Source organism: Cydia amplana, chromosome Z, assembly GCF_948474715.1.
Source record: "Cydia amplana chromosome Z, ilCydAmpl1.1, whole genome shotgun sequence".
In the NCBI taxonomy this organism is placed as follows: Eukaryota; Metazoa; Arthropoda; class Insecta; order Lepidoptera; family Tortricidae; genus Cydia; species Cydia amplana.
Genome location: NC_086096.1, coordinates 30,661,295 through 30,681,216, shown reverse-complemented (window position 1 = coordinate 30,681,216; position 19,922 = coordinate 30,661,295). Strand labels below are relative to the sequence as shown.

General features: G+C 36.5%; 1 protein-coding gene across 2 annotated transcripts in view; it reads left to right on the top strand.

The window, feature by feature from the left end:
- The first annotated feature begins 274 nt into the window (after positions 1-274).
- LOC134661101 (b(0,+)-type amino acid transporter 1) overlaps positions 275-19,922 on the top strand; it is a 43,369-nt gene continuing 23,721 nt past the window's right edge. The window contains exon 1 of one of the 2 annotated variants that reach the window (XM_063517044.1): positions 275-415. In XM_063517044.1, coding sequence (XP_063373114.1) covers positions 376-415 — 40 coding nt within the window. In that variant the 5' untranslated portion in view covers positions 275-375. Of the gene's footprint in view, positions 416-11,647; positions 11,864-19,922 lie in introns of those variants that run through there. The other variant, XM_063517043.1, reaches the window with a different exon arrangement.

Below are 19,922 nucleotides of genomic sequence, written 5' to 3'. Positions count from 1 at the left end.
AGGCGGTTGTAAGTACCTGTCGGGATCATTCATTACTCGGTCACCGTACTGGCAGTGCTGAAACTAGTGAAAGAGGCTTCTTTAGCGCATGTGCGGTGTAAGAGTGAGCTCCGGTGCGTATTCAGAAATATGAAATATTAACCCAATTTGATATCTTCTTCAGTGGTTCGCTTCGTCCTAGAGCGCTACAACATGTCTATAAGTGCGGCGATAAAATTGAACGTAAATTGATATGTTTTATGTTTCAGAATACGCCCTCAGAGAGGGGATTCTTATGTTTCAACGTAGCCTCGAAACCGGCGGCGCTTCGCCAGTCAGTCTCGCTTGTGACATGAAAGGGCGCGGTCCTTCATACGTATCACGGTGCTTCGAGCAATGCTTCACCATGAACAGCCACATCGAAATGCATGTAACGGTAAGCGCTTTATTCTTTTTTGCATCTTTATCACATAGGTATGCATTTATTGAAGCTGTGTTCCTTGTACTGTTGTTTAATCTACTGCATACATTTTTTACTCCTTTGGCTAACTAATGTCTAGCACATGGCGAAACTTACAGAGGTGTCAGTAACTGAATCAAAAGTTGCTATTTAAAAAGACATGCTAGTATTAACTAAGCTGGTTTTAAGGAAGAATTAAAAGGTAGTTTAAAGAAAATTACGTTTTAAGGGTCGTTTATTAAATAAAAAAATATATAGTTTTATCCAATTTAAGTGCTCTGCACGATAATCTTTTTATTATTATTAGAAGCTAAAGCAAATTTAGCAAAATCAATTAATATCCTATGTATAATTAAGAAATACTTTAACATACCTACATATTAAACGTTTATGTTATTATACCTTTATTAAAAAGTCCTTGTAAATAAATAAAAAATCTTCAGATATATCAAACCAGGCGATCAGTGAAAATATGGGAAAGTTGCGTTTAAATTCATTAACCAGTGTCCTCTATTCACATTCAAGGTCAATCGTTTCGGGGGGTGAGGGATTTGCCTACGTCACAGGGGTAGCAGCTATTACCTACTTAAACATTTGACTAGGGTACTATTTCTTTTTTAAGGGAAAGGGGCAAATTTATTAGCTTAAGAAAAGGGCAAAAATAGAAGCAATGGCTGAATCAGCCAGAAATAGTTTTCTATTGTGGCAAGTCTAAAAATTATCGGCAGTTAGTAATAGGCCAAGTTGAAAGTAGCAATTGGGTACTTTCCTACTAGTCAAATCAGCGCCTTTTTTAGAACTGTCAAACTGATTTACTATTAAGGAATTTATATGAAAACTAGTATAGTGACGTCACGGTCAACTCACCTACTTTTTAAGTTTCTATCCGATTTATTAAATAGAAGTTGTGTTTAAAAATAACTGCTATCTATGTTTTACTAATAATTATCTGGATAATTCTAATTTCTAATAATTCGTGCATGGTGTGAAATAATCTATTTTAAGTAGAGGAAAGTACCCAATTATCGTACGACTGAAAAGGTTCATACCGACAAGTGGTATCGTTTGAATCAGCATGATCTACTGATTATCAAAATCACCTTCTAAAGTGGTGGAATGAGTTTTTAAGACGTCATAAAGTCGGCAGTACAAAGTTTTTAACTTTTTTCTTTTATACATACCATGTTGGGTACCAAATGAAAGGGCTTTGATAGTAGATTACAAATATATAACATAGTCTAACATTTTCACAACTTAGACCAAGTTATTAGAAAACGCTCAATTATTTCACAATACAGTGTTGAATTTGAAATGCTCTAAATTGAAAATGGCTCAATGGATTAGTCCAAATTGTATACAAAGGAACAGTCCTTTGTATACAATTTGGACTAATCCATTGAGTAGAGCATAAAACTTACTTTCAATACCAAAATGATGTAACTATGATATCACTCATGCGTACATTAAATTTCTCTCGTACTTGTTGTATTCACAGGAATGTCCTCTATCTATATTATAAAAATAACTACAATTAGTCTTAAGACATAAAAAAACTTCGATCGCTCGATTTCGTCACTCGAAAATCGGTGGAATACGGCGAAATGCTGATTTTTGAAATACTAGCGACAGAAATTTGGAATCTAGTGGTATTGACCACTCGATTTCAATTCTATTAGTAGAATTTAAATACCTAGTAGAGGAGATATTATTGAACGAAATACACGAAATCGAGCGGTCGAAATTCAAAAATCGGCCCCCGGTCTTCATCAGCAGTTCCTCTTCATCAAATGTGACTTTTTTTTAAATGTAAATGCTGGATTTTTACAAAAATGGAACCCAGTCTGTCTATACAGATTATGTTTTATACAAGCTTTTATTTAATTTCACCAATCCCGTCGTCTGCGTTGTCTCAGTTGTCTGTGTGTGGGTCTACATATAATCAAATCTTGCAAGCTAAATACGACCCACTTCCCGGTTTCCGATGAAGCTGAAAAATTGCATAAAAATTGCATAAGTACATGTAAGTTGGGTAACAATCACCTGTGGTGCAATTACCATCGAGGTGGCCATGGGCACTCTGTCATAAAACAATGCAACCTACCTAATTCTTGGGGTTTTTAGAAAACTCTGCGTAGGGGGAGCCACTAGTACATTCAGAGGGTCTACTGCAAAATACGAAAATCAAAATTTCGTCACGTCCTCTTGTATCACTCTTTCATATTTGAACGATAGATAAGCAGATATCGAAATTGAATTATTTGCGTTCTGCGGTAGGTCCCTGTAAACAATCCGCTTTCATGCATCAATGTCATATTTATTCGCAACAAATTATCAGTGAAAACTTGTCAAAAAACTGTTTAAGGCGTATAGTATGTATGTGCAAGTTACTCTATGGTTTAGGATAGTGCGCTAGAGCTGCAACAAAGAGTAAAGTAAGTTGAGCTGCACCCTGGTGGCAGAACATTGCAGTAATTATTCCCATGTCTCGATGAGGAAAGAAAAGTAGGGGTCAGCGATAAAAGCTTGTACTAAAAATGATTTTTCGCCAAAAACTTATTAAAATTCCGTTAACTTCGTCGTATGGCCAAATATATTTTAAGGAAACAAACCGGTATTAAGTAGCATATAGCGGCCGTCTCCATACAAAACACTTCTATATCCATAATATCCATATTTAGCCATATTGTTTTGTATGGTGACGGCCGCTAAAATATGACGGCACCGCTATCCTAAGAAAATAGAGCTTTAAGTACCTACGATAGGATTGATAGGTGGCTAGCTATGCTCGCACTTAATTCTATAGAGTACGTACGGTTTAGCACTACCACAATAATGAAATTGTAGGTAAGTAAGTTAGACTAATTTCAATCGGACAAACCGTTTATGGAAGATTTTGTCATATTTTTTAAGAAACTTGGCTCAAGTTTTACAGGAGATACACGTCTAAAAACTCTAAAACAAGTTAGGAGAAACTAGAACGTTAACTTAATTATAAAACTGAGTTTACATGTGTCGCTTCCCGCTGTCTGTCTGTTCCTATGTATGCTAAGATCTTTAAAAATACGCAACGGATTTTGATGCGGTTTTTTTAAATAGATAGAGTGATTCAAGAGGAAGGTTTACGTATAATTTGTTCACCAGTGCGAAGCCGGGGCGGGTCGCTAGTAATTAATATGAAAGTAATCTTTACCACGACGTATTCAGCTAGCGAAGCTCATGGGTTAAAATGAAATGAGGTCCCTACTGTAGGTAAGTGCCGGCTTTAATAGATGTCGTTGCCCCAATCAAATTGTTCGTTATTTATAGTGGCACAGACACTGGAACGCAACGTGTCAGTTTTTAATCACGTGCCATTCTACGTACTCGGTACATGTAACTCGAGGATACGTAACAATCGTGTCTACGCGACACCAAGCCAAATGGCCAGTGTCTATTTAAAATGAGATTATTTATTATCATTAATCGTAAGAATTGGCGGTGGGCTCGCAGACAAGAATAGAACGCTAATGTGGAATCTTGTACACAATTATATACCCTTGTTCGGCTTCATCTGAATGCAATGCAAGTGCGTAAGAGTATACTTACTAACAGCTATTAAGTGCTATTTACACTATACTTATTTACCTACATATATTTCCAAGCACGAGTTGTACCTGTACTGTACTTGTCTGTAGACATTGGAAAACTCATTCAAGTGTAAAACCAGTTTAAATATTAAATAATTGTATGGTACTATGTATTATGTATAGTTGCAAGTATCTGAAGTATCCAATGGTAGTTACGGCTGTTATTTGTGGTGGGGCAGTAGGGTGGTCCTTATTTCGTCGAAGTTATATTTTTCTGCTGGACAACCGCTCCGGCTCGTGTTTCAACAAAGAAAAATAAAAAAGTAACTGTGTAATGTAAGACAACTGAAAATAATAAATAGCTACCTCTATAAAGAATAACATCGAGTAGGTAGGTAGGGTATAACACCTACACGGTGTTATTTTTAAAGTCCGGTACCTAATTACAAGGGTGAATTCCTGAGCTTAAATTAAGTAACTTTCTCTAAAGACAACGGTGTTTTATTTTTATCTTAAAATGCCCCTAGTGTACGAGCGTGTACACTTGCCTTAAGGCCTGTTTACATATTGATTAGTGTTTAGTATGACTTTATACATTTGCTACTAAACGCAAGTACTATCACGGAAGATCGATATTCGAAATGTCATAGTTTTCAATTGTTTGATGCTGGATTTAAATATAATGTCCGTGTCACAAAAACGCTACTAATTACTTTTTACGAAAAAAAAGCCATTCAGTTTCCTTTTCCTTAAATACACTTAGCCATACCCAAAGTTAACGGAGTTTAAAAATAACACCGTGTATACAGTTAGAGTACCTATACTTGTTTTTAATAACGGCAAAGGAACTAAGCATGGCCCACCCGAAATGCTTTTGGCTGGTTTAAAAAAAATATTGAAGTATTTGTCACCTGTCAAAAAGAAAATTTATGTACTTAGCATAGTTGAGAGGCTGTCACGACGCCGCCGGCCGCGTAGCCACCGTGCGAATCGCTTACGCTCTGTAGCGGTCGAAATGCAACTGTCACTGTCGCACTAATATGAAAGAGTGATAGAGAGACATACAGCGTTTCGTTGTTGAAGCGATAGCGATTGTAACCTTGGCTAGGCCGGCTGATGATACGACACAAGCCCTTATCAAATTCTGAAAACAGAATCGGCCTCCTTTTCTTGTCAGTGTTCTTCGCATTTTTATTAGTATTACCGTGTTTACGGAATCTATTTTATAAACGTAAGAGTATACAACCTTGGCGGTAAAGCACTTAGGAGGAGCACTCTAGTACTTACATAAAAAGCTTCATGGCGAAAACTATTATTTACTGTTTTGCCTTGCAATAGGTAGGTACGAATCATAAAAAGGAATTTACAACAACTTTTGTATATATTTAACTTAAAAGCGGTATTTCGCGAGCAAAATATTAATTATTTTGCCAAACATTCACCATTTATTTAGTACGAAGCTTTGTGCATATTTCAATGCATTTCGTCAAATATATTCCCATTTAGATATTCGATTCAATTTAATTTAAAAGAAAATTAATGAAAACGAAATAAAAAACTACCTGAGAGCGAGTCGCACTTTGAGCTACCCCATAACTCATTTTTTTAGTTTTTATAAACTTTCATGATTTTCGCACATTATTATTTACTTTAACGGGACTTAGTCGCTTATAAGTAGGGTCAGGTGGAGTAGGGTCAAGCCTTGTGTGTAGACTTCTATTTAAATGGAATAGGAATGAAATAGGTATAATAAGTGTAATAAGTTTTTAGTGTTAAAAACGTAGTCTTATTTTACCCACGTTTTTATATTTACCCCGGCTGCCGGCTGACCCTACTTAACCTTTAGAATTTACTCCGGGGTTTCGAGGACGGATTTTTTGAAGTCAAAACTTCTTTAGCGGCGCTGGGCACTTTTTGAGGTGGGGAAAAAATGATAAACGAGACAGCGTAAGGCGATCACGTGACCGTAAGCCCCGTAAGATGGCCACTCATAATTTAGATGGCATTTAAATCAGTAAAGAAAAACTCAATGTTATTTGACATTTATGTTGCGGACTCCTTTTCAAAACCTATGCTTACCTTTTTACACACTCTTTACCTATGTTCAAATAATTTGACGTTGTCATGGCAGTATGTAAATAAACATGTCAATGAAAAAGTGTGATCTTATTTGAGAATGATAATAATATATAATAAATAAATAGAATACCTCCGCTAAACGTATGTATCGTGTTACCGGGCGTCGGTAACATAGTGAGGTGAGTTTTCACTTCTATCGGCACTCCCGGAGTGCAACCTGTTGTTTTTTTATGGGTAAGTAAGTACCTAAATAGCACTGTACCACTGTAAATTTTGGTATAAAGACATTTAATACCTAGTGGGTTGGTGGTCTCTTTATTGCATTATATATTATTTACACACGTGTGCCCTTTCGTGCACGTGTCTAATCGAACATGCTAGAGCTTTCGCATTCGAAGTTGTCAGCGATAAAATACCACTTTCATACTTGAACTGATGTCATCATCGATGTGGTATGTACCTATTATTTTATTCTTATCCGAAGAAAATATAGCAATATTCGATTCCAATTATGAGCTAAGTTACCGAAAAAAGTCTTAAAAAATACAAGACTGAAGATGAAATTTGTCAAACGCCTACGCGCTGAAATCGCGAAGTCTTTGGGTGACGCATGCGTGGAATGTATTGATTGGTCCGTGGCTGATTTTGTTTCGACTAGAATGAAAATAGAAAAATCCTTTTAATAAGTTTGAGTTGATAATATACACCAGGCAACAAGTACACCAAACACTGCAGAATGTAACGTTCAATTCAATCCGCTATTTAGAATTGATTCAGCGTTCATTTTACTATCGTATGTCGCGTAATTCCACGGACATCGCGAAGGTGACCTTGGTTCGTTAGCGCAGAAGATCGCGTTTGCCGCGATCAGAATGAGTCAATGAAGCATTCAATCATTCAGCGTAACTCTTAAAATGAATACATTAACCAATTTAACGACGACCGTTAAGATGTGTTACGAAGGAGAGGACATGCATTCGCGCTGAGATCTTCTAGTAGGTATAGTAGTAATTTCAGGAGTCAGTCCGTCATTGTGTTAGTGTTTTAAAGAGATGCGTCTCGTAGGTCAGATCACGACTCACGTGCCCGTTCGCAATCTCAGAATAACTGGCCGTCGCTTCTAATTATAATTCGCATCTCCGCTGCTTGTTCTAATGTTTCCAAAGCATGACGGAAAGTCTTTTTATTGATAAGATAAGAAAACACCATAACATAAATATTCGGTGCTTTTTTATGAAATATTTAAACTTTACTTAATCATCATTAGTTTGTTGTGCCATTACTTATGTTCATGTAGCCATAATAAAATAGTATTTTGTTCAACAAAATGAGAACCTAAAGCGAACACAACTTAAGACTTCTTCGTCATTCACTCATGGTCAATGACAGTGGTCGTACTGTACTGGTCATACCTACATCTCATACATCTCTAGGTAGCTCCAATAGTGTGTCACTGGTATTTTACTAGTATTTACTTCGAATGCTATACCATAGCCCATATCAACGTATCACAGCGTCCTTCGACGCCGGTCGGTAGGGTCTTAATCCTTGCATCTTCAAATTCATAAACATTTTCCCCACTTATGGATTAGGCTGTGAATCAAGCTTTCTGGTGAAGATACAAAATATATATGTTCGTTAACACTCTTGGTTCAAGAACCCCTTTGTAGCCAATAGCCAACCACACATTTGTCCTTAAAATATTACCCGTTTAGTTGCACCCTAACATTGTAAAGAAATATACCTATAACCTACCTATAAATAAATAGACATGCTATGCTACCACTGCAGTTATGCCTAGCTGACATGTTAATCGCGGTAAATGTGTTTAGAATACTTACTTAAGTAGGTTGTTGTTGTGGTAAATGCTGCTTAGGTTAAATAAATCATAAAGAATTGGTTCAGCTATTTTTGATTCGGCATTAAAATGTAGGCATGAGTGCATTGACATACTTTAAATTGCGCATTATGATTACTAAGTATTTATAAATTATTGTAGCCTTAATATTCCTTTGTGGTTTTATACATAGGTATTATTGGAATGTGTCTAAAGTAAATATGAGTGATTCTTTATACAGAGCTTCTTTCTGATTCCCGTGATCGAATTATGGTCGTATTAAATCTGGGTTTTCATTTGTCATCCAACTGTAATCCATTTTGGGATTTTCTGTATCTAAAGACCTCTAACTACGCATCATAGCACAGCGCGCGCGCATGACTGTCTAATGTTAATGAAGGCATATCTCCAGCTATCTTATGACGGTAGTAGGGTGTTATTTCTATTGTATAAACATAAAGAGAGTTTTATTATCAACTTTCACCCCGCCGTTACTTTCGTCCACAGTTTCCCTTATTAATACAAAGCGCCCTCATTTTCTTTCGTAACACAATAAGAAGCCTTGCTCATTATTTCGCGGTATCTTAGAGAACGGAGTTTTTGAAAAGTTGTAACGCTTTTTAGGGTTCCGTAGCAAAATGGCAAAAAACGGAACCCTTATAGATTCGTCATGTCTGTCTGTCTGTCCGTCCGTCCGTATGTCACAGCCACTTTTTTCCGAAACTATAAGACCTATACTGTTTAAACTTGGTAAGTAGATGTATTCTGTGAACCGCATTAAGATTTTCACACAAAAAAAAATTTTTTTTGGGGGTTTCCCCATACTTAGAACTGAAACTCATTTTTTTTTTCATCAAACCCATACGTGTGGGGTATTTATGGATAGGTCTTCAAAAATGATATTGAGGTTTCTAATATCATTTTTTTCTAAACTGAATAGTTTGCGCGAGAGACACTTCCAAAGTGGTAAAATGTGTCCCCCCCCCCTGTAACTTCTAAAATAAGAGAATGATATAACTAAAAAAAAAATATATGATGTACATTACCATGCAAACTTTCGCCGAAGATTGGTTTGAACAAGATCTAGTAAGTAGTTTTTTTTTAATACGTCATAAATCCCCTAAATACGGAACCCTTCATGGGCGAGTCCGACTCGCACTTGGCCGCTTTTTTAGATCACAATATTTATAGTAATTAACAATCTTGAGGCTTTTCTAGTCTTGAGTTTTTGACTTTCACTCGATAAAAAAACACGAACATAGGTCGATAATGCACTTTAAAAAATTATAATTAAATTTGCACAAAAACTAAAACTATATCAATTTTTTCTAAAGATTAGCAATACAGGGTGTCCCAAGAAGTAGTGATATACTGAAGCTGGGAGGTAGAGGACCTAGAGGGCTATCTGAATCACCCCCATGTATGTTCCGCGATTTTTCGTATTTTCGGAGTTATGATTTTTTTTAATTTTTCACCTATCGCAGAGTACGATGAGATTTTTATTTATGGTGACGTGAATTATTGCGGTAGATGCTTGATTTTTTTTGTGTGCTAAGCTGATACATAGGCCAATTCAGTATGGTAACATTTACTATCGTTAGATCTCTGAATAGAATTAAAAAAAAATTAATGCCAAGAAAGATAAAATTACCCAGTATGTTTTATTTTTCTAAGCGCCCTTGAAGTTGTGAACATACTGGGTAATTTTATCTTTCTTGGCATTATTTTTTTTTTTAATTCCATTCAAAGATCTAACGATAGTAAATGTTACCATACTGAATTGGCCTATCTATCAGCGTAGCACACAAAAAAAATCAAGCATCTACCGCAATAATTCACGTCACCATAAATAAAAATCTCATCGTACTCGGCGATAGGTGAAAAATTAAAAAAAATCATAACTCCGAAAATACGAAAAATCGCGGAACATACATGGGGGTGATTCAGATAGCCCTCTAGGTCCTCTACCTCCCAGCTTCAGTATATCACTACTTCTTGGGACACCCTGTATGATGCTTGAGCTCAGCGATTACTTTTTTTTTACACACAAAAAATTTAAATTGACATCGGCGGTCCCGAATACGCAACTTCCATCTCGCTCACGCGTACGTTACGCTCCGTGAGAGTGAGAGAACACGAACCTACTGGGCGTTAAGTGCGCTATAAATTCACGATTTCATTGCATTGCTAAAGTAATCACTTCCGATCGCGACCTGTTGGTACAAATAATTGATTGGTTGCCAATACACCTTGTTGCCAAAAGGTGGTCAGTCATTAAACTGTATTAAAACACAAATACGAGTACACTCGTAATTCTTAAATAAGGGCCATTTGGGACCACAAGTCCCTGAATTTCAGCTCGTCTCCACTTTGTATCGAATGGCTGTGATGTTTTTTTACTCGCAGAAATACAAGGTTTTAAATAGTAAGTACGTATACAGGGTGCTTCCTGTAACAGGAGCAATAAATTAAACTGTAGGCTGTACCTACTCCTCAAACTGACCAACATTTGTTCAGCAATTTTTGAAAATAACTCATGTTTTGATTTTTATTACACCTTAAAGTTTATTCTAAGACGCAATGTATTTCAAATTTTGTTATGTTTAGTTTAAAGCGTGACAAGCAACGTCAAACACACCGATGTCAGCGTACATTGAAGGCAATATTTATTTTGTATGAAAAAGAGGAAGCCAATTTTTAAAAGTTGCTGAACCAATGTTGGTCAGTTTGAGGAGTACGTACAGCCTTTAGTTTAATTTATTGCTCCTGTTACAGGAAGCACCCTGTATAAGTACCTAAATTGTTTGCCAATCTATTGCTTAAGCAAATTTACCTAAACCAATCCTACTTCTTGCGTTCGTAAATACATACCTATTAAACAAAAAATGAACGAAGACGCGTCGGATAGCGTGTGTGTAGTAGTCGGAAGTTTAAAACGCTCTTAGTAAGGGTCGGTTGCACCAAACCGCCTGTTACCGTTAAAGCGTTCGCTAAATTTTGTTGTATGGGAATTTTCATAGTTCTCTGCCGCGTGATGTTATTGATGTCTAAGCAAATATTTTTAACGATAAAATAACCTGAAAGGTAACTGCAGCACAGAATAAATAATAGAACTCTGTACAGAAGACTCAAAACGCGTCTGTTACGATCAGCACAGATATGGCCGCTAGGAGGCGACAGCGCCACGCGCAGCTTATGGCTTTCCCCAATATTGGGGCCGAACGGATGTACTTTTAGCTACCTGTAGCAAAGCGACGAAATCGCGGAGTGAGACACGCCTGACTGCAGTCCCTTCAAACCAGAGAAATTTTGAGCGCGATGGTTACGTTTCAGGGGATCACCGCTTCGAGTATTATTTGGAATGTATTATTGCATACATAGAATTTAACGGTGGCCGCCGGCTTAGGCAAGGAAGGTTGAGTTCAGATCAGTGTCGAATCTCGCCGCGTTGATCGGTGGGCGGGCGGCGCCCACGTGCTCGCTCGCGCCGGGAATAGCCAGTCCACCGCGAAACCGCCTCACGCTCACGTCTTCCACAATCTGCTTTTACTACGATTATCTCAATGTGCAATGTTAAAAATCCTTTCTAATGTTAAAAATCTAAACTCAGCAATCAATAAATAATTTTAAATCTTTATTATATATTATATCAGTTTAGAGTGTCAAACTATAGTAATAATTGTGATTTTATTACATTTTCTGACGACGTAGTGGACTCGAAAAATCAGTGTCGGTGGGTGTCAGTGCCGGAAGGAATTTTGAAGCGGGAATAGTGCATATATCGGTGTGAGGGGTGGGGTGAAGCGAGGCGCGGCGTGGCTGCGCGGGCGATGCGTGAGAAACTCGCGGCGCTGCTGCGTAGCGCGGTGCGTGCGCCGCCGGCCAGCGCGGACAAGCTGCGCGCAGGCGCCATTGATCCCGTCATCGTCTTCCCAGATGAAGGTTAATCTGGCTGATATTGCATGTTACTGAAATATATATTGTAATCATACGAACGTGTACATAATATATGCTCATATCACAGTTTTGTCTGTAATCTAATCTATCTAATACCTTTAAACGAGCAATTCTTGTTTATTTATATATATGTATATTTCGGGGATCTCAGAAACGGCTCTAACGATTTCGATGAAATTTGCTATATGGGGGTTTTCGGGGGCGAAAAATCGATCTAGCTAGGTCTTATCTCTGGGAAAACGCGCATTTTCGAGTTTTTATATGTTTTCCGAGCGAAGCTCGGTTACCCAGATATTAACTATTTAGAACAACTCTCTAAGGCTTTGGCGATTGTGATTGTTGTTAAAGGTATCCTTCAAATTCTGCACGAAAATTTATAATTTATTGGCAAGCGCATAAACTTAAGAGAGGGTTAACGCAAAATTGCAGTTTATATATTTAATTAATATACGTTTGGGCAAATGCCATGAAAAAATCACTCGGAAACTAGAATATATTTGCTCTAAGCAAAACCATAAAAGGTTAAAGTTGGCTGGTTAGAAAATATTTATTTGTATTATCGTTACCCTGCATACTATATAGCAGTATAAGTTTAGTATAAAATATCTAGTGATAGGTATAGCCGAGGGATTTGACTTATGTATGTGACTTAGTATACTTTCAGAGTTAATGAAATACATATAGGATTTTCCTCGGTAGGGAGAAACTATGCGTGTGAACTTCGCAATGCTTTTATATACATATTATATTTCACATTTTGAGCCACTGGTAAAACCTGAGCGATAGAATAACGATTACTGCTTCTATGTTTAAATTGTTTACTTTACCCAATTTTTAAAATTCGCGACAAATAACAATTTTACTAGCTAAATGTTAACCTTTTAACCGCCGTAGACTGATATATAAGACATACAAAATCGGGCTCATTTCGTCGCTGTCTGATAAATAAGACAAAACTTCGTGTAATTTCGTACCCCCCGGCGACACGAGCACGCTCGATGACGTATTCTATGGCGGTTAAAAGGTTTATATTCCTTTTTTTATTGTGGGACGTACCATATTTTTACAATCTATAAATTAAGGATTTTTTATTCATTGTGATTGATGACATCTGTATTTACAATTTATAGAATTTTACTGCTATGCATAAGACACAACTATCTACTTTATTTTATAAGTTAGATTTTTCCTTTTTTATACATACTTACTTACCTGTTTATTGTTAAAAAGAGATTTCACAAGGAAATATTTTCATTTTCCTCAATTTATTGAAGTCTTTTTATCCTTCCAATGTAGTCATTCATTGCTTGCGTTTTATAAGAAAAATATTTGCATATGTTCAATACGGGATTACCCGTCGATCTAAACGCAAGTAACTTAAAATAAGCTAAATTTTCCTTGTTTGTAGTTTTATATTCTTGAGCGTTCAAGACATTTTTTCCTTGTATTTAAATATCATAGTTTTGATATCCTTAAACTCCGTAAAGAGTTGGAATTGTTGGAAATAACATTTTCTTAATTTGAAATAGCACTACAACAACGTATTGTCTTTATTTGGATAATATTAGCATATTATTCAGGTTAGTTGAACAACATTTTTAAGATACCTATCTAAAGTTTTTATGCTAGCACTACATGAGGCCTAGCCAAGAGCCAATCGTTTGCACCAGGGATGTTGCGGATGCCGATTTTTTGACATCCGCGGATGCGAATGCGGATGCGGATTTTTAAAGGCTCACATCCGCGGATGCGGATGCGGATGCGGATGTCAAGATAGGTACATAAAAAACGTCAAATATTACATTTTAGTAATTTTTATTTCAAAAAACCGGCCAAGTGCGAGTCGGACTCGCGTTCCAAGGGTTCCGTACATTAAGTCCAACTCACGCTTGACTGCTAATTTCCAATAGGTTTTTTTGGCTAATGACTAAATTACCTAGCAGTCTAGCACTTACGCCGATGCTAAGACGTTCCTGTACCGACCAGTTCCACATCCGCATCCGCATTAAATCCGCATCGATTTTATGCGGATGCGGATGCAGATGCGGATGTTGAAAATAATGCGTAAGTTCCGCGGTTGCGGATGCGGATGCGGATATTCGCAACATCCCTGGTTTGCACTACGGCAACGAAACGCTTTCTGTCTCTTTATCGCTCTTACATATTAAATAGTGCGATAGAGAGACAGATAGCGTTTCGTTGTCGTAGCGCAAACGACTGGTACCTTGGCGAGTTACCCCGAGTTTTGACGTAAAAAGTGAAAATATTGAACTATGAGTTGTACATTAGTCGCATTGTAATCGTAATAAAGACTAGCTATAGGTACTTGGTGTAGCAAGCCATTATTGATGATTGAACGACAAACATATTACTTACTTGTGCTTTAACATATATAACAGTTTATCACTTTAAATGGTCAAATAATGCCATTGGTGGTTGCTAACTAATTGAAAGTCAATCAATTCAATTGACTCTAAACTGACAGAACGTGTTCTTCAATCAAGTTAAAATGTCATTGTGATGAATATTTGATGATCAATAATTATTCTGCTTTTCCAGCTAGGGTTCTCATATTCTCACTTTTTCTATTTAATACAAAAATTGTATGATTTACTTAAGTCTGTTATTAGGTATTTTATCTACAGAACATGTGAATACTTAAATACTCGTATATTTACTCTGCATAAAACCTCACTTAAGTGTTAAGTACCTACATCGCTTTATTACATCTATTATCGCTATATTTACATACCGTATATTTATAATAATTATAATATAAGTGACGGTAACTTTTTAACTTAAGTACTCTAACTCTGACTGTCATGCAATATACAACTTATCTATGTTTCCGAGAAACATACCAGTAGACGAGCAAAACAAGGAGGAAGCTAGGGCGTATAATTTAATTGATGGAACCCCCATTATACGTTTAATTTAATATAAGTTTAATACTAAAAAGCATTTCTGTATCATTGCATTGTTTCAGGGGTTTAAAGTGAGTTAACTCAAATAAATAAGATGCTTTAGATTTATTAGAAACTAGTTCACACAGACAGCTATCGATGATAAGTAAATACATATATGAAATGTAAATGAATTACATTATGCAGCTAGAGGTATTTCAAATAAACATACCTTACCTGGGGCCTAGCTAAGATGACGATCCTTTGTAGAAAACGACTAGTTATGGCTATAAAATCTAATACCTTTAAACGAGCAATTCTTGTTTATTTATATATATATATAATATATATATATATATAGATAAGACCTAGCTAGATCGATTTTTCGCCCCCAAAAACCCCCATATAGTAAATTTCATCAAAATCGTTAGAGCCGTTTCCGAGATCCCCGAAATATATATATATATATTTATCTCTGGGAAAACGCGCATTTTCGAGTTTTTATATGGTTTTCGAGCGAAGCTCGGTCACCCAGATATTTAAATATGAATACACATAAGTAGACCAATTCGAACGAACATTATGACATAACAGTGATATCTACACGATGTCATTTAGTTGTTATTCGTGCGTGCATTACGTTTGTACTGTCCGCCCGTACATGTATTAGCGCTAGCGAGATGCAAGGTTGAAAGCTTGTGTTGCTCGAAGGTTGAAAGAGAACAAAATTACATCTTTTATATGTCATTTTAATGAAAAATATACCATCTAATCAATGTAAAGATATTAGACATAAATATACAAAAAAAGTGATTCGTTAGTTGAGGTGTAGGTACCTACTTAACAAAGGTATTTGTTGGACCTATCTAATCATCTTGACTGTATAGTTACTTATCTATTTCTGAGGATTTAAATGACTGCGTAAAATCTTAATTGATAAGTGGCAGTAAATAACTTGCTATATTATACATGATTTTTTTAAATATGTTTCTTGTCACGCAACGATGTCGCTGTATTGCGTCACCAAGTATAAAAATAATGTAAACTTGTCCTATTTCTCGATATAATTGTTGCTTTTCATCAGAGAACGGTCCTTATGCTTCATGGGCGATAAGGAACTTTTTATCAGAATTTCTGTTGGAAGGACCCATCTGTGTTGGAAAGCCACATTACTTTAATAGTAGTAGTAATGATTTTTCTGCGTGTGCTGTGGTGTAGTGTACCTATTTTATCCATCCTGCCAAGCGCTGACGCTGGCGGGCCGTCGCAACGCAAGTAGGGCATGCAGTACCGGTCCCGGTACCAAGAATTTTATTTCCCGGTTCTGAACATGGCCGGAACCGGGATTCCCGGTTCTTCCCGGTTCTCAAGGCATCTTATGATTCTTTTTAAGAAATTGTGTTAGCGTACAATCTTTATGAATTACTTATTTTCATACGAACAATTTTATAAGGATTAATAAACGACTTATTTTATATAAATAGCACTTTTAGCGTTCCCACCTATTTTACGAAAATAACCGGCACACGGCACACTTTGCCTCCGCCTGGGCTTAAAGGTGTACGAGCAACACGGCCGTAGTCGATGCACTCAGCACTATGACGGCACGGGATACAGGATAAGTCACCCGGGTCAAAATGTATAGATAGACACCTTATTCATCTAAATAGGTGTAATTTAGTTGGGATATATGACACAAACATAAATACATAGATTGCTAATATCATTAGTCCTTTATGTAACCGGCATAAAAGTACTGAACAATGTTTCAGATAAAAACAAAGTTGAAATAGAAAACTTGGTGAATTTTGGGTCCCCCGTTTCATAGCACCATTATTAAAATGTTAGTTAATGTCCGGAGCTAAAGTACTAAGACACTACTATTGAAATGGGAATAAATACGCATACTGATGAGAACCGGGAAGTACCGGTTCCGGGTCTTCAGTACAGGTTCTTTCGACACTATAAAATTCCCGGGAATTCCCGGGAATTTGAGAACCGGGAATTCCCGGGAGCATGCCCTAAACGCAAGTGTAGTGCATGTGCAATGCGTGTAGTGTTACAGCAGAATTAACTATTCACAGAGAACGAAGTATTATACCAACCTGACGTGTAGTTGTAAGAGTCTGTGTCCACTCTGGCAAACATAACAAGCGCACAGAATGTTATCATCGTTAACATTAAACACACATTGTAAAATTGACTGAGATTTTAAAGTTAGGCAAAGTTACGAGTATAAGTATTGAAAAACCAATTCGAACGTCTAGCTTACAGCGCATGTATAGTTTCGTAATACCTATGTATTTCTTATCTTGGGATTCTTGGGCTTGTTATGCGAGTTGGAGCGGATTTAACCATCAAACTTTAAACCAAATAGAGAACGAAAGTAAAAACCGAAAATTACGTTACGTAGAATGTAGAGTTGTAGACCTTCATTATTCTCTTTTGAAATTCAATAAAAAACTAGGGAAAACTTGGGGAAACTAAAAGATACATGAAATACATGTCAAAATATTAGTTTATGTAATATTTAATATATAACACTTTTTTTCAATTTATAGAAAAAACAAACAAAGGAACTATAATGAAAATAAAGTCTAACGTCGTTATTCAGGGGGAAAATAGGGACTAAAGTATTCATGTGGAATAGCAGTCCTGACGCGCTTTCATGTAACGCTAGACGAAACGGACGTATGTAAATCTACAGGTTATTATCATCATACACATTAGTTACGATATTGACCAAAAATATACATCGGCGCTGTTGGCTTCGCACGGCATCAGCAGGATACTACTGTCTGCCTCGCACAACGTCGACGTCCGTCACGGCGCTCGGCGCCAGTGTGATAACCGCCTAATTACTTTTTGCCAATCCGAGCCTTGGGTAATACTTACGTCTATTCGTTTGCGTACTCGCATCATCTAAAAGGAGGATCAAGATTTGAAATTCGATCCGTATCATTTCACAGTAGATGTGTGGAAAAAAATTGATTAGTTTGAACGAGGTTAAAGCTCCTGAAATTCCTGGCAACAGTGTCGTGCGCGTGGAAACAATAAATTTCCCGAGCGATGCTCCTAATAAATGGTGTGTACGTGATGTTGTTCACATAGGTGTCTATGCTTGGTTTGCGTATGTCCGAGTCAATAGACATGCGTTTGAGAGGTGCTGATGCTGAAGTACGAGTATCAACAGAGAACTATATACATACAGTTTATAATTAATGCGCACTCAACCAATTAAATTCGCTTGTTAAATGATCACCCAACCTTCCTGTACGTAGAATCATTACTAGTACTCTTGTGTACTATTCGCTAGTTGTGATACTTGTAATCAATAAGTAGACATCCAGCAGAACCCTGTCGCAACGACCTAGAAACAGTATGTACGTAAAATTCAACATAATACATGTATACAAGCATTTTGGCAGCTACCGGCAGACAAACAATTGTAATTAATATACTTATTGGCACTCCGGCACCTCACGTTGTTCGTTAGCGCCGAAATTCAATCATATCTTTGTATTTATACATTAGCATGTTGAATGAAATAGCCAATTTACCGCAAATCAACAAAGTTTGTTAGCTATGAACTAATTTTTGACAATGTTTTGTGTTATTGTTTCTGAGAAGAGAGAATCGCATCGGCTTCATATTTATGAAGGTGACAGGGAAGTGAGGCTGAGGATAGAGGTGATCGTGTTCTTTAGAATATGAGAGTCCAGTCAAAATTATCAAAATTGTTGAAATTTGTGGAAAGTACAATAGTTATTTGTACAACAAGAGATCAAAGTTTGATATTTCTTCGAGTGCTTATTTTGAGTCCCGTGCAAGCGAAAGATTCTATAATAGATTCACGAGCGTAGCGAGTGAATCTAATTTAGAATCTTGAGCGTAGTAAGGGACTCAAAAGCGCACGAGATGTAAATAACTTTGATCTCGTGTAGTACACAACATTTTTCACCTTAGCAGTGAGAACAAACCTATTAGACAACTTGAAAAATGTAATCCTTCACCTGCACTCATGTTTTCTTAAGATATACAAACAATTAAGTTTAATTACCGCAATCGAACACAAAAACAAAACGTAATAATACATTTCAGTAAAATAATATAGAAATAACGAACATCAACTAACACTTCAATCGACAACTTTTTTATTGTAAAAAAAAAACTTTGTAAGATACGGTCCGAATTGCGGATACGTACTATTTGTCAACTATGGTAGAAATTCTTAAAAGTAAAATAATTAATTTTGCGTGATGATCTGTGTATTTTTTGAGTTCATTATTTTAATTTTACAATAAAATACCTAAAATATAGTATTTTATCAGTTTTTATCAAATCTTAAACTTTATTTTTATTAATTAATTATTAAGAATTCATACTCGTACGTGGTTTGGAACGATGCGGTCTGAAGTTTTTCGCGGGTCTATTATAAACCGTGAATATACCGTTGAATGTCGTTTTAACCTTTTTTTGTCTGTTTCTTTTTGCTAACAGTGTGAAAGGGACAGAGATAATAGAACCCAAGTATTTCGAACTTGTATTAGACCCCGCATGTTGAAATGACATTTGACTATAAAGGTCACTTGAATGTCATTTTGTCTCACTCAGTGAGCAAAATCGCATTTTGCTCACTGTTTTTAAGAAGCAAAGTACCCTTGTTCGAGCTGCTGAGGTGAAAATTAAATTTTCACACCACCTATTCGGAAAAGAGCATTTTCTTCCCTGCCAGGAGGGATCAAAGTGGCACTTTTCCTCCCTGCTAGGAGGGATCCAAGTAACACTTTTCTGTTCAGCACACTATTTTTACATTTTTTGCACATTATTTTTTTAGCTTAAATAATCTGTTTACGCATCAGATTGTGTCAACACAAAGATTTTTTTATTTTCCTCATAGTTGATGTGAAAATCAGTATGTGTCACACGGTATCAAAATTATTTCGTCTTGGGCGTTAACACTTGAATCCCTCATTACGCTCAGGATTCTGCCACTTTTGAGACATTTTTGGTAGAATCCTGAGCGTAATGAGGGATTCAAGTGTTAACGCCCAAGACGAAATAATTTTGATACCGTGTGACACATACTGATTTTCACATCAACTATGAGGAAAATAAAAAAATCTTTGTGTTGACACAAT